Source organism: Pipistrellus kuhlii, unplaced genomic scaffold (assembly GCF_014108245.1).
Source record: "Pipistrellus kuhlii isolate mPipKuh1 unplaced genomic scaffold, mPipKuh1.p scaffold_m20_p_6, whole genome shotgun sequence".
Lineage (NCBI taxonomy): Eukaryota > Metazoa > Chordata > Mammalia > Chiroptera > Vespertilionidae > Pipistrellus > Pipistrellus kuhlii.
In genome coordinates this window covers 4,600,396-4,616,421 of record NW_023425562.1, presented here as the reverse complement: position 1 = coordinate 4,616,421, position 16,026 = coordinate 4,600,396, and the positions used below count along the sequence as shown (strand labels likewise).

The window sequence follows — 16,026 nt, the reverse complement described above, 5'->3', positions numbered from 1 at the left end:
CAGGAAATGAGTGCATTCATATGCTGCTGTTGCCAGTGTAACCTGTCAAACCGTTTTTTGCAGAAGCAATATTGCAAAACAAAGAAAATCCATAGCAATGCTCATATTCTTTGGCCCACCAAGTCTACCCCCAGGGAATTTATCCAAGGGAATAATCTTCTTCAACAGAATAAAAATGTTCTCGTCTGAGGAGCACTGTTGAGGAGGTAATTATTACATGCACAGAGCAAAGATGCAAAAACAAAAACACCTGGAATTACCTAAAGGCGTACAAACAGATTTGAAAATACTAGGTATGTGGTCAGCAAACTGCGGCTCTCAAGCCACATGCAGCTTTTGGGCCCCTTGAGTGTGGCTCTACCACAAAATGCCACAGCCTGGGCGAGTTATGTTGAAGTGGCGTTAGAAGAAGTTTAAGTTTAAAAAATGTGGCTCTCAAGAGAAAGTTCAATCGTGGTACTGTTGATATTGGGCTCTGCTGACTCATGAGTTTGCCGACCACTGTCCTAGGTGATTCACTGGGTGAAATAGTGTACAGCCAGTAAGCATTATGACAGATCACACAGCCTTCCAAGAACAAGCGGGACACCCAGCTCCTTGGAAAGCAGGAAGGGAAGCAATGTGCATACTCCAATGGAGGTTATCAGAGCTACTTCCAGGTGAACAAGAAAACTGAAAAGAATTAAATCAAGGCCAGCAGGATGAGGGATTACTTATTTCAAAAGACCTCCCGTATACTGTCATTATATCATGTTTTCAATATTAAAAAAATAAAAATCCCTCAGAAATGATTACATTCTCTGGACGCATCAACAAAACGCCACCCAAACACAAGGATGTGGATTCTTCTAACTGGAAGGACAACATGAAGCCGAATTCCGAGATGTCTTCTACGTTCAATATGCCCCAGTCCTGAACATACAGATCCTACATGTAAGACCCAACTCTGAATCACAGTGCAGTATGGCATGGCTTTACACAGTCTCTCTCTTTTTTTCGGGGAGCGAGCGGGGAGATTGGAAGTTGTGTCTATTGCTTCTGAAGGAGGAGGAGAAGCAGCAGGTGCACAAAGGCCCCTGACTCCCTCCTTTGCAGGGGTTTTAGCCAGGAGGCAGGCCGCGGGACTCACCTTTGACGATGAGCTCCGCGTAGTTGGACACGCCGGAGCCGCCGTCCGAGCGGATCACGCAGCGGTACTTGCTCACGCTGCGCTGGGCCGTGTCCGCCACGCTGACCGTGGCCGAGAAGCGCCGGTGGTTGACCACGCGGGTGACCATGAGGGCCGTGTCCCTGCCGTTCCATTGCTGCGGGACAGAGGGAGGGAGAGGAGAAGGCACATCAGCAGGTGCTCCCAGGGCACCTGGGGCCCGGAGGCGCCGCCCAGCCCACGCCCTGGCAGGCGGTGGGGAGGGGGCAGGCGGGCGTGGCTTTCCACAATGAGGAGTCTCCGTGGCTGGCGGGTTCAGGAGTCCACACTGTTTACTGCTGGGCTGATTCAAGGGGACAGATGCCAGAGGGCCCAGGTCGCTTCTAAACGCCTGGCGCCTTGCTCAGCTTGCACTTGGGGTTGGCGCCTAGCCTCTGCACCCTCCTCCCGTCTTCCTCCCCCTCTTAATCAGGATCCACACAGTTTCCCCAAAGACAGACACCGATTCGTAAACACCCAGCCTGTGAAGGGATCCAAAACAGCCTGGCCCCCAGGCCCACCCCGGAGTCCTGGCGTCCTGGTGCCCCGAACACAGGCTCTGAGTCCCGCCCTCCAGGACCAGCCTGGGGTGGAGGATGGGTGGGGGTTTTTCAGCACCTCCCCTCCGTGGCACAGGCTCTGTCCTCTGCCTGGGATCTGTGTCCCTAGGGATACCCCCTCTCCCTGAACACCCGGTCCGGCTCATCGCGGTCTCGGGTAAGTTCCCTGGGAGCCGGTCACTCTGTGTGAGGCACAGACTCCCCACCGTGTCCTGGAAACCTTTCGACAAGACAGAGACAAGGTGACTGCACACGCGTGTTTTGTCTTGAGCCTCCTGAATCTTAGGGGTGACATTCTGAGTCTGAGTGAGATCCTTTTAAAGCAGCAGGCTATAAAAGCTGGTAAGACACAGGCAGGAGGATGCAGTGTGAGTATCTATCCTGGATCTCCCTTTTAATCCTCACAGGCTTGCTCGAGTGTCTGTTATTGCTGCTCTTGGAACTTGCACGGTGGGGTTAACCAAATATGTAGAGCAAATGAGTCCCTTGCCCAGGGTTCCCAACTTCCCGCAGAGTGTTTTTTGCACCGTGGCCTTCTCTTCACAGCTGCCTTCATGTAAATATTTTCCCCCAAAGCCAAACTGCGTGTTTTAACTGTCTGGTTGGAGTTAGGAAAGCCTTGTGATGGATCAGTGTCCCCCTGTCCCCAAGTCTTCATCATTTTCTGCACAGAGAAGACAGGTCCACCACATGCATGACCCACTCCCATCCGTGTCATCTTCCCTCGCCCCCACGGGGAGGTGTCAGGAGTGGGACCCAGAGAGGGGAGAGCCACCTGCAATGGGTGGGACCAGGGGGTGGAAGTGGGACCCCCGGGGAGGGCAGTGAGCTGGATGCCATGGACTTGCTCCAGACGAGACAGGTTGATTGCAGGTGACCGTGACTTACTTCTTTGGCATTCTCAGGGCTTTGTGCCTCAAACTTGAAAAGAATAAAAGAACTGGTGTTTGTGAACAGCCATGGCAGTATCTGAAGTAGTTACAACCCCCTCCCACACTAGAAACTGAGCAACAAGACGATTAACCTGTTAACCAAGTGGGACCTATAAATACGTCAAACGTAAACAATATCGGGAACGGGTAGGACATATGAATACATCCTTGAAATATATGTTGTGCCCTGAGAGGGACAGTATATATTTTTTGTAATTTTTATAATTGTTTGTAAATTTTATAATTTTTTAATTCGATGTTTCCATTTTCTTGTTGGTATTCTTTCCTATTTGTTTGTAATTTTGTATTTTCCTTTGTGCTTTATATATAAATAAATGAAAAAATATATATTTCATTTATTTTAATTAAGTATAAATAAAAAATAATAATATGAAATTATGTCCTCCGGGCGTGACATACTGACACGTCCTAGTGAAAGAGTACAGGTTGCTTCATTAAAAAGGGAACTTCCCCTTTAACAGGTTAAGAAACAACAGGAGGAAATGGGAGGGCAAGGAAGCTCCTGGGGGCTGCACCAGCCCACCACCCGCCTCAGGGCACAAGCAGAATCAGACAATGGAGCCGCCTCGGGGCACAAGCAGAATCAGACAATGGAGAACCGCCCTGGCTCCCACCACAGCTCCCTTCCCAAAAACAGTGCCCAGGAAGTGGAGGAAGCTCGGGAAAACCCAAGGGATGTGCCCAGATTTGAGGAAGAGTTTGCCACATGCAGCGGAGGGCTGGGAAGAGATGGAGTTGCCTAAAAACCCATTTTTCCCGTCGCTGGGCAAGGGCCTTTGGGGATACAGAGGAGTGAGTGATGGGTGATGGGTGGGGCTCCGCTGACCTGACTCACTCTAACAGCCTGGACGCCGTTTTCTTTCCTGTGTGAGCTCCTGGGGACTCTGCACTATCACGGGCTGTGTGCCATGCCTTCTCACCAATGCCTCCCGAAGCCCCTGCGGTGGGCGCTCACTGTCTGTCCTCCAGGAAGCAGAGCTCAGAGAAGTGAGCTGTTTGCACAGCTGGGAAGTGGCCCCGCTGGGAGCTGAATGGAGGGCATGGGCTTCAGAGCCCATCCTGAAACACCGCCTGTGTGGCTGTGGTGTGGAGTCACTACTCCCCCATCACTCACCCCCAGACCCCTCATTCCCAAATGTGGGAGAGTGTGAGCAACAGGGGTGTGGGTGTGACCAGGATCCGCCGATTTTGCTGTCAATTCCTTAGCGGAGGGCCAAAAATAAATAAATAAATAATAAAAGAAAAGGCCAATGACACGGGTGGAGGGAGGGATGCTGTGTAGGAGGTGGAAGGCAAAAAAGCAAACATGCCCCAACCAGACAGCTTGGAGACACCAGAAGTTTCCTCAGGCTTTTCTGTCCCGGCTTTGAACAGCTCAGAAAGTCAGAGGATAAAAAAGGAGAGAACAAGAGTGATATTGACACACGGGCTCTGAGAAACATGAGCTACAGGAGGTGAGTGGCAAAGGAAATGTATCAAAAAAAAGAAGAAGAAGAAGAAGAAGAAAAGAAACCTTGAGAAGCTCAGGGGAGAATTATAGGAAACAAACAATGTCAACTGCAGAGTTCCAAGGGCAGTGGAAGTGGGTGGGCCGCAGGACCAACACCACAGAGAAACAGTGGCCTGAGGCCAGGATTGAAAAACAGAACCTGCAAGCCGGAGAGACACACTGATGAAGAAAGCAGAGACCAGGCAGCTATCCTGTCCTAAAGAAGGGAGCCCAGTGAAAGGAGCACAAACCACATCCCAAGAGATATTGGTCACTTTCCAGAACTGAAATAAGACCTACGCCTTTAGCCTCAAATGGCCGTCCGCTTGATAAAATTAATGAAAACCATAATAACTGAGGTACATGTGCATAAGAATATGGACTAGTGAGGATAAGTATATAAAACCCCAGATTAAAAAAAAAAATAGTGTGCCAAAATAAATACATACAACAATCTGGTATAAAACTCCTTGCCTGCGCTGAAACCAGTTTGGCTCAGTGGATAGAGCATCAGCCTGCAAACTGAAAGGTCCCGGGTTCGATTCCGGTCAAGGGCATGTACCTTGGTTGCGAGCACATTCCCCAAGTAGTGGATGTGCAAGAGGCAGCTGATAGAAGATTCTCTCTCATCGGTGTTTCTACCTCTCTATCCCTTTCTCTTCCTCTCTGTAAAAAAAAAATCAATAAAATATATATTTTTAAAAACTCCTCGCCTGCAATTGTTTCCAAACCTAAGGCCTCCCCTCCTGGTCGTGAGGTCCCACAGGGGTCACAGGGCGTCTCGGGTGAGGACAGTTATTTAGAAAGTGTAAGAGGACAGGGGTGGAGCTAGGGAAAGACAGGACGGGATCATCCAACACGCAATCCAATGTTCAACTTGTGCAAACGTGGGCAGGCAATGTAATTCACCGAGCTTCAGTTTCCTCGTATACACAGCGGGTTTGGTCCCGGTGTCTACCTGACAGAGTAATGATGGTGAATAAAGAATAAGTGAGAGCACTTGAGGCATCTTATGGCATTAGTGGAACTCTCCAGAAGAACATTAGCCACGCAAAGTGGGGTTGGCAGGAAAATGTCTCCCCTTCCCCCTCAGAGGTCTCCCTATCCAACCTGTGACTATGTCACCCCCAGGGTGGAAGGGACTGGGATTGAAGACCTTGAGGTTCTCCAGGAGCACCCAGCACTGTCACCGGGGACCTTGTGTGTGAGACACGGAGTCAGAGGGGACAGAGACAGAAAAGAGGACGTGGTGACAAACAGACAGAGAGACATGATGGATGGCTTTCAGGCAGAGGAAGGAGCCAGGAGACAAGGGACTCGGGCAGCTTGCAGAAGCTAGGGAAGGAACACAGCCCAGCCAGCACCTTGCTTTTAGCCCAGTAAAACCCAGCTGTCCTCCATAACTGTAAATTAATACATTTGTGTTGCTTTTAAGCCACTAAGTTTGTTACATCAGCAATAAGAAGCTAATGCAGCCGAAACCGGTTTGGCTCAGTGGATAGAGCGTCAGCCTGCAGACTGAAGAGTCCCAGGTTCGATTCCGGTCAAGGGCATGTACGTTGGTTGCGGGAACATCCCCAGTGGGGGGTTTGCAGGAGGCAGCTGATAGGTGTTTCTCTCTCATCGATGTTTCTAACTCTCTCCCCATCTCCCCTCCTCTTTGTGAAAAATCAATAAAGTATATTTAAAAAAAAAAACAAACTAATGCTAAGAGCAAAGAGCTGGTTAAGTACAAAACATTCATTTTTCACATGTAGTTTAAGTTGTATTTTGATGTATCCTCCGGTATTATTTACTTTTCTTCTCAATGATGTCACACCCAGCCGGATCAGAGAGGATTAAACACGTCCCCCTGGGCGATTCACATTTTTCTGTCTGGCTCCTGAACCACTGGCCTTTCTCCCTCGGAAGGTTAGGAAATTGCAGGTTGTCTTATAAAACCTCTAGAAAGCAGGCCTTTTGGTGATCACACTTGTCACATTGGGAGCAGGCAGCAGCAGGACAGGGCCAAGCAGGAGGGCCCAGAGCCACGAGAGGAAGCAGTGCTGCAATGGACCATGGGCAAGGAGAAATGAAGGGCAGGTTCAGAGAGAGGAGCCCAGAGGGAAGGTCAAGGCAGATGAGCAGTGACTCCGGAATCCAGAAACAGAGGTCAGGAGGCGTTCTGGAAGATCAGCGATGGTGAGAGGACCAGAGGCCAGCATGTTGTGGCCACCTGGAGGCAGGATTTAAGTAGAGTGAATGTGTAAGGAGCACAGGTCCCAGCCTCTGTCTCAGCCCCAGACAGAGGAACTGCAAGGGGAGAACGCAAGGGGTAGGGTTATTAAGCAAGAAAGAACTCAGAACCCAGGCCCACAGGCAATGAGCAGGTTTGTGTGGACACAGGAGGGGAGAGCAGGGGCTGTGCCGGGAGCTGAAATAGGACCACAGCCAAGAGACAAGGTGGTGGCAAACCTTGCCAAACAAGACATCGGTGCCATGGAAATGCACAGGATGCTAGGAAAGAAGGGAAGTCTGAGTCCTGGGAAAAGCCAGAGAGAAGTATGTCATGGGTGATGCACAAGGAAGATTCCTTCTTAGGCCCGTGTCACCATTCTGGTTTGTTGGAAATTTTCTTCTGGATACCGGAATTTTTTTTTCAGACGTAAGTATATCTTTGCTCAGAAATTTCAGGACTGGGTTCCTTTTCTCTGTGGCAAAGTCTTTCAGCCTAGGTCTGTTGTTCTAAATTGGAACAATCTTCTAGCCCACATGTGTCAAACACAAGGCCCTCGGGCCAAATCCGTCCCGCCAGGCCTTGCAATGTGGCCCGCACCGCGCTGTCATCACTGCACTCCGCTGCGTTTCCATCACAATGACAGTTTATGACTGTTCAGTAAACCATTCGGCCCACGATTTAGGCTGGATTTTAGATTTTGGCCCCTTCTCTGATTGAGTTCGACACCCCTATTCTAGCCCCTCTGAGTCTAGGAGCCAACTGAGCAAATGTCCCAGTGTCTCAGCTCAGGCTCCCGGTGCAGGGCCTGCGGCATGGTGACTTACTGGGGCTCCCGGGAGATGGGGTGCAGCAGAGGGCGAGGCCAGGAGCTCAGTGAGGGTGTGCTACACACTGGAGTCCGGAGCGCAGAGCAAACCACAGGGCTGATCCCACGTTGAAGCACGAAAACAGCATTTGAGCCCCATGGGAGTCAGGCCTGGGCCCTGGCCTTCCAAGTCAGGGGAGAAAAAGTTTACATTTGCCCCAGGGCACGTCTCTGGGGGAAGTGGGAGCTGTGAGCCTTGAATACCCAACAGGCACAGTGCCCAGGGTTGGGGGCACTAAATCATAAAGAATACTATCACACCTGGCCAGTGCGGCTTAGTTGTTTGGGTGTTGACCTATGAAACAGGAGGTCATGGTTTGATTCCCAGTCAGGGCACATGCCCAGTTGCGGGCTCACTCCCCATTGTGAGGCATACAATGATTCTTTCTCATTGATGTTTCTCTCTCTCTCTCTCTCTCTCTCTCTCTCTCTCTCTCTCTCTCTCTCTCTCTCTCTTCCTCTCTCTCTCTCTTCCTCTCTGAAATCAATAAAATATATATTTTTTAAAAACTTAAAAGAAAAACCACTGGTAGCATCCCTCTTACCCAACACCCCTCTCTCTGCCTCCCCCTACAGGACATTTACAGGGGTGTCCTGAAATCCCATGAGCCACTGCCTTACTGGCTGGTGGCCTGCTCTGAAATCTATGTCTATAAAAACTGGGGCGGGGCTGACTCCACAGAACACTGACAGGGTCGGGAGCTCAGCACCCCTGACATAACCCGTGTCTTCCTCTGAGAAGGCTCCCTGTGTCCCACGCACAGCATCCCATGACTGGGATTGATAAGTGTATTAACCTAATGAAGTTTGAGCACTTATTTAGTACATGTCGAATTTACTAGGAAGCTCGGTCTGTGCTTGGCACGGCGTTAGCTGGCTCACTTGATAGAATTCAGCTGATGCTTTTAAAATCCCCCGGGCACGTGCTTTGCAAAGGGCAGCTAGCTCCTGGGCCAGCAGCATGCGCATCACCTGGGAACTTGTTAGAAATGGAAATTTTTAAGAGAATTCCTGGGCTGACATCCACTCGCAGATGTTGCTTATTAGGCTCAGTAGTCTGAGGTTTGTTTTCCCCTCTCCTTATTCTATTATGAATCACACTGAAAATGTACTCATTATTTAACAAAACAGAAAACGAGAGAGTGTAGCGTGTGGAAAGTATAATTTGTGCCCAGAGGAATTTACAGGCTGGGCGAAGATTCCAACAAAACAGCATAAAGGGTAAGACATAAAACCGAGTATGGAAATGCCAAACTTCCTGGAGGAACACAAGGCTGGCACGGGAAGGGCAATGCTCTCAGGAAGATGCGGCCCCCAGGCTCCAGCACTGGCACCCTGGACGTGCTGACATGCCGATTCCCAGGTACCACCCCTGACCTGATAAATCAGGAACTCAAGGATTGTGGCCCCGTTTCTGTTTTAACAGTTGCTGGTGGTGATCCTGATGCATGATAAAGCATGAGACAAGTCCTTTCAATACGCCTGTTTCACAAATGCAGAAACTGAGGCCGACAGGTCAAGCAAAGATGATCCATTTCCTTTGTCCAAAGGCTCTGTTTGCCTGGCTATGTGCCCATGGGGCTGAAACTGCCCAGAGGGTGAACCTTTTTCCAACTCCCCCCTCCAAGGGGCTCACAATTGAAAAAAGGAACTTTATAGTTGAATCAGCGGCCCTGCTCGCTCTCTTTTTCTTTCTCCTCTTGCATCTGTCTGTCTCTTTGAAAATTACTTGAATTCCACCTTCCCATAGTTTGTTGTGTTTTGAGTGGAATAAATTGTCTTGGTCTCAAAGCAACACACTCTTTGCAAGAGCAGGGATCAGCTGAAATCGGTTTGGCTCAATGGATAGAGCATCGGCCTGTGAACTGAAAGGTCCCAGGTTCGATTCCGGTCAAGGGCATGTACATTGGTTGCAGGCACATCCCCAGTGGGAGGTGTGCAAGAGGCAGCTGATCAATGATTCTCTCTCATGAATGTTTCTAACTCTCTCTCCTTCTCTCTTCCTCTCTGTAAAAAAAAAAAATCAATAAAATATATTTAACAACAACAACAAAAAAGAGCAGGGATTGCAAAGATCCACCCCCACGTGAATACGCCTGCCCCTAGCACACATACTTCCTCCCCCGCCCAGGCCGGACCTCTCTCATCTTCAAGACCCTCCTGGGGAGGCAAACAAGAGATGCACCTGATGCCACGGAGAGTCTGGTGTGTTCATGGGACTTAATTAGCGATCAAGGTCTCTTATAATAGCCTCGCTGGTTTGCAGTTCCTCGTCCTCTCTGCTGTTGTGTGTCACAACATTATTCCTTCACAAAGAGATAAGACAGAGCCGGCGAAAATGGCTGTCATTATTTCCGAGTGCATGCGGGCTTGTAATTGACTTACAATCAGCAGAGAGAAAGCATCTGGGTCTTGAATAAGAGGGAACTGTGTGCAACAGAACATTATGCCTGTTTTACAGGCACTGTTCTAGTGCAGGTCGTTCCTGGGAGCCTTCCATGATTTAAAAAGAAAAAAGTAACCCCAGCCTGGTTTACTAAGTGGTTAGACTGCCAGCCTATGGACTGAAGGGTCCTGTGTTCAATTCCAGTCAATGGCACATACCTCCGTTGCAGGCTCGATCCCCAGCCCTGGTCAGGGCCAGTGCAGGAAACAACCAATAGATGTGTCTTTCTCTCTCTCTCTCCCCCTCCCTTCCACTCTGTCTAAAAATCAATGGAAAAACTATCTTCAGGTGAGGACTAAAAAAAGAAAAAGGAAAGTAAAATAAGGCCCCGCATTTGCAGCTGAAAGTTGTTCTGATTGTTCAGAAATCTCCTGGCTAGATAATATTTAGGCAAAATCCCCACAATTCGTTCGTAATGAATATTCTTTTTACTCCTAGTCATCCTATTTCAATGGCATGACATTTAGGAACTTGCTAGAGCCTGGCACTTTGATTCTCTTAAGACCATATCCGAACCTCTTTGGTAACCTCTGGAGAACTGCTTTTGATGATTCTTTATTAAAAGTTAAGAGAAACCTAAGTGGACATAAATCATTTCTGATTACTAGCCGTGCTGAAGCGCTCCCCAGGGTCCACTGCACACGTAGCTGGCTGCTCCCTGAGGGTTCGTTTCTGAGTTCACAGTTCCTGCGGAGTCAGGAGGGTCCTGGCATCAGCCCCCCTAACCCCCACCCCGGGAGCTGAGCCACAGCCCTGAGCCAAGAGGATGAGCAGGTGCAAAGGGCCTGCCCACATGCCATCTCCCCCCGTGGCACAATCTCTCTCTGCCCCAGGAGACTCACATCTCCTGCCAGCATCTATGAAACTCACAGCCTAACTCATAAGCTTGCAAATAGGTAAACCTCAGGCCCCTTCACAGTTGTTGAAAGATGACATCACTGAATCAAGAGGGCAGGAAGAGCCAGACAGATTGGTTCAGTGGATTGAGTGCAGTCCTATGCACCAAGAGGTCGCTGGTTCAATTTCTGGTCAGGATACATGCCTGGGTACTAGGCTGGGCATACAGGATGCAAATGATTGATGTTTCCCTCTCATTGATGTTCCCATCTCCCTCTTCCTTTCTCTATCTCCAAAATCAATAAAAACATTTTTTATCAAAAAAAATTTTTTAATTAGCCGAAACCAGTTTGGCTCAGTGGTAGAGCGTCGGTCTGCGGACTGAAAGGTCCCAAATTTGATTCCAGTCAAGGGCATTTACATTGGTTGCGGGCACATCCCCGGTAGGGGGTGTGCAAAAGGCAGCTGGTCAATGTTTCTCTCTCATCGACGTTTCTAGCTCTCTAGCTCTCTCCCTTCCTCTCTGTAAAAAATCAATAAAATATATTAAAAAATAATAATAAATAAAACAAAATAAAAATTTTAATTAAAAAGAGGATAGGAAGACTTTCAAGCGGGGAGCATCATCAAACACTAAAAGAATCAAATATAAGGATGGATAATAATAACAATAAAATCATCAGCACCCTTGGCTTTAGCAACGAAGAAAACACCATGCTGTTCGCGAGGGCCGCTCTGGGAAGAGAGGGGGACTGAAGGAAGCCCCACGGCAAGTGCGGACATCACACTTCACAGATGTGGCTGAGAAAGGAGGAGAGAAGCAAGAAGGCAATTCGAGGGGAGTAACTTGAAAAATATTCCCAGGGTATTTTTATTGCATTGACTATGTAGATTAGAGAAACTCAACCCTATTTAAGTATCTAGTACAGTGCAAATGAGAGGCAGGGAAGGATGTGCTAAACAGATGACTTATTTTAATGGAAAGCCATCTGTATGGGAAGAAAGGCTGGGCTGGTGACACAGGTGGCAGGCCCAGGAGGTGGGCAGGGAAGGGTGAGCCCAGGACTTAGGAATAGGACACACGCCAACACTCCCATGCTGCCTCCACCACGCATGACCTGGGGGACACTGACCTGTGCCCTGTGCCTCTCACCTACCTCCTGAGGCTCATCTAGACAACAAATTAGAAATAATATCTACATGAATTATGGGTCGTGAGAATTAAATACATCATATGTGTGACACACAATACACATCATCCAGAGTGAGTATTATCATTAATTCATCATTATTGTTTAGCGATGGCGTGACCACTAGGTTTTCAGCAGAAGTCCCACCATGCCTGGAACACCGGGTACAGGTGCAGAAGAAGGAGCTGCTTCCAGAACACTCAGGGCCCTGGGAGCCAGCGCTAGCCCTGCGAGAAAATGGGTTTTCTGGGAGACAAGGCCGCAGCGAAGATGAATGTGCCCTCTTATCTCCTTGGCCTGGTGTAGCTCACGAGGCAGGATCCTTTTCCTGCCAGGCTAGGGTGTGTGAGCACCCTGCTCAATGCCTGCGATGTGTCTAAACACGCAGGCAGCTCTAGCTGAGATCTGTGCAGAGCATTTGGACACATGTCCTTATTTCTGGGACTCTTCAACGTTTTTTGTTGTAAAAACCCTGGTGGAGCAAGTCCTTTGTAGGGGTGCCTGGAAATGAGTCTTGCAGTGGGGCTGATAGGGCCTCCTCTGGAACCTCTGAAAAGTGTGAGCAAGGCCCCTCTGGGCCACGGTCTTCATGAAATATTTCTCAACCCCCTCATTAATGAAGAGTAACTGAGGGGCCCAGCTGGTGTGGCTCAGTGGTTAAGCATAGACCTATGAACCAGGAGATCACAGTCAAGGCACATGCCTGGGTTGCAGGCTCAGTCCCCAGTAGAGGGTGTGCAGGAAGCAGCTGATCAATGGTTCTGTCTCATGACTGATTTTTCAATTTCTTTCCCACTCCTCTCTCTGAAATCAATAAAAACACAGTGTGTGAGTTTTTATAAAAGAGAGTAGCTGATGGTGGTGACGAGGGTGTGGGAGAAACCCAAGGGCATTTTACCTGTAGCCTCCGGTAGCTGTGCTACCCCCACTGAGAAATAAACCACCCTGCTAAGGCTTCCTGCCATCCTTAGAATATTCTTGACCATTTTTCTCATTTTAATCACATTTTTTTCTATTTATATTAGTTACCTACACTCATTTTAGTATATTTAGATAAAATAGAAAAGAGATAGAAATAAAAAGCATACAGTAGAGTAGTTCCCCCACATCCAAGAGGGATGAGTTCCAAGACCTCAATGGATACTTCAAACCCTGTATACACTACGTTTTTCCACAGATACATATCTTTTCACTGTCAGGAAGCACTCTATGGCTTCTCTCTGGCATATTCAAATTGTCACATCCCTGCTCTGGAGCTTTGGGGTCAATATCAAGTGAAGTGTTATTAAGCACAGGCACTGTGACTCTGTGCCAGCCAAGCTCATGAGCAAGGTGGCCTCTGAGTGACTAACAGGTGGGGTAGCGGACAGAGCGTGGACATGATGGACAAAGGGATGTTTCACAGCCTGTGTAGGACAGAGCAGGAACGCTCGCGATCTCATCACACTACTCAGAAAGGCATACGAATTAAAACGAATGATTGTCTGTTTCTGGAATTTTCCATTTAATATTTTAGGACCACTGTTGACCATCATTGACTGAAACTATGCATATAGGAGGGTCGGCTGTATGTTTGTTTGCTCATAAAAATGAATACCTTGAACACATAAATGGTTTTTTTTAGGTGCTCTTTTCACCTAAATACATATGGTGGCAATGTCATTAGAGAGAGTTCTATGACTGGAATTTAAGGACACTATTCCAGCATCTATTTAATCAGTCCCTTGTGCTGGGTATGCGGGTTGTTTTCCGCTTTTCATCCTGTTGAACACACTGGCAGGTAATCTTCCTGTCTCTGGTTACTGGCCTGAGAAAACTCCCATAAGTACAATCATTTGCTGGGAGGATGTGCACATGCAAGGCTTTGGGTATCCACTGCCAACTTATCTTCTAGAAAACGTGCCCACGTGTATTCCTGAGCTACACTGCTCCTCCTGGCGGTCCAGGTACACCTACTTTAGCCTGCATAGTATTCTTCACTCTGTAAAGGTAAGGTGACCAGATTTTAACACTGGTAAAGCGGGACACCATTGACAGGGGATGGGGGAAGGGGGTTTTGATTAAAAATTTGGTCTATATGGAGCAACAAAAATTTTCATAGAATGCAAAAATAGTATTGTAATATTTTTTTTTAATTTCAACATAAGTACAATTTACAAATAAAAAATTATGTATAGTATTATTTTATTCTTTGGCATATTTCTCATTTGAGTGAACTTTTTTAGTAGATTGCTGCTGTTTAAAAGGTCATGAAATTTTTCACAAGAATTTGTTAAATTATATTTCACACATAAAATGGCTTTCAAAGTCTCAACACTTAATTGTAATGTAAGTCAGTGTCACTTTCAAGGCCGGTGCTAGACTTTTTGCTACCACTATAAAATATAAATAATAAAATATAAATAATCTGCTAAATTCAAGAAAATTTATGTATTTATGAAATAAATAAATTACCTAAATCATCTGAATAGCTGATTTGTAACGACATCACTTTTAACTACCTTACTAGCACGCAGTACGATGGGTATCGTCTGAGAGACAGTTACAAAATGTTTTTGTCCTTGCGAACTTTGCTAACAGTTCTCGATAATCAGTTCTCAACAACTATTTGTTATTATTAAAGTTTAACATTATAAAATTAACAAAAATAATATAAAACTCATATCCTGGCTAAATAGCCACTTGGCCGCTGAAAACGGTATATTCCCTTCCCGTTCTCCCGCCGTTCCCTAGCTTGTCATGCATTCTTTCCAAAAATCGGGACTTTTTTAAAAACGCAGCAGGACGCGGGACAAATTGTTAAAAATCAGGACTGTCCCGCCAAAAGTGGGACGTCTGGTCACCTTATGTAAAGGGCCCCAAAGCTTACACTAGACAGTCTACTGAGAATGCATTCTGTTTCTGTGCTTGAAAAAATGCTTATAAACGTGCAAGTTTGGGTCCTTCAGACGAAAACATCCCACAAGAAAGAAGCAGGCCATGAATGAGGCCACCGATCCATCGCGCACCATTCACTGTGCGTGCTCTTCGCCTCGGGAGGAGTCAGCGCAGAACGAGACGAGCTGTGGATAACTTGTCCTGGGCCTTTATCCGCCTCCTCCCTGCAGGACTAGAGCTGTGCCAGGCACACGTGCCCGGTGCTATCCGTGGATCTGTAGGCAGGACTCACGCTGTAGCCCCGTGAAAGCCAGAACCCGCCGATGGGGTCTCCTAAGAGCATCCTGAGTTTCCAGGAGAGTGGGAAGCAGGGGACGGGGTGCTCTTCCGTTTAACTTGTTCATTTATCACCCGAGCCCATTTAGGGATGAGCAGGCTACAGAGCCCCGCTCTGTGGAAAGAAAGGCAAGCGTTCCGTACAGCACGGGGGATAGGATTTATCCCAAACTGTGAGCCCGCCCACCGACGGCTCCCCAATCCCCGCCAGAGAGAAGGGCCACGGACATGCTATTCTGGAAGCAAAGTGTCTTCATTCCCCTGACTTAGCACTGGTGGATAAAGAGGTCTCTGCCTCTGCTGACTCAGAGATTCTCGGCTCATCTCGGGAAGGACGGCAGGAAATAGCCTTGCTGGAAGGTAGGCCTGCGGTGGGTGTCTTGTGGGGACTCTTGGTCACGATGTGTCTATTTCGATTCCTTTGGAGCTTCTCGGGCTCGGTCGCCCCAGCGCTGTTTAAATGGAACAGAACTCGGGCGAGTCTGTAGGCTGCACCTCTAGGTGCTGGAGCAAATCCACAGGAAAGCTGCGTGAGAAAGCAGCCACTGCCTCAGCCCGTGGCCAGTCCAGGCTGCGGCTGCCTCTGGGGCAGCAGGTGTAGAAAGATGTGAATCTATTTCCAGTGACGCTGTTGGATATAACTCTGGACTTAACTAGCCAAGCGGGCATTTGCCAGAGAGCATATGGAAACTGCCTGCCTCCCGACAGTTCCTGAAATATAGATGAGGGAGACAGTATTTGGGGAAGGTTTCCTTAAAGAGATATTTAATCTGTTCACTCACCAGGCGCAGGAGAAGAATCCCAGGGCACAGATGGATCACCAGAGAGCGAGGGACCCCTGTCAAGTTGGACTGCCCACCAATACTGGCCCCCTCCTCAGCCACAACCCCGAGCTGCCTGTTCGCCAAGCAAATGATGTGCCACAAGCCCACGCACTCCCCCGCGTGCCCTCCGTAAGGCCGCGGCGGGCAGCGCCGTTCTTTCCATCACGGCTGTTTCTCTACGAGGACTCCTGGGAACAATTCTGCCTGGCCCGTGTGAACCACAGTGAGAACTTTCCCGAGCAATT

The 16,026-nt window shown here is 48.2% G+C and overlaps 1 protein-coding gene across 12 annotated transcripts in view; it reads right to left on the bottom strand.

Annotated features, from left to right (window-relative positions):
* Positions 1-16,026, bottom strand: part of PTPRT (protein tyrosine phosphatase receptor type T) — an 845,125-nt gene that overhangs the window by 507,330 nt on the left and 321,769 nt on the right. For all 12 annotated transcript variants that reach the window (XM_045574406.1, XM_045574409.1, XM_036418808.2 and 9 more), the window contains exon 6: positions 1,130-1,304. In XM_045574406.1, coding sequence (XP_045430362.1) covers positions 1,130-1,304 — 175 coding nt within the window. The remainder of the gene's footprint in view (positions 1-1,129; positions 1,305-16,026) is intronic.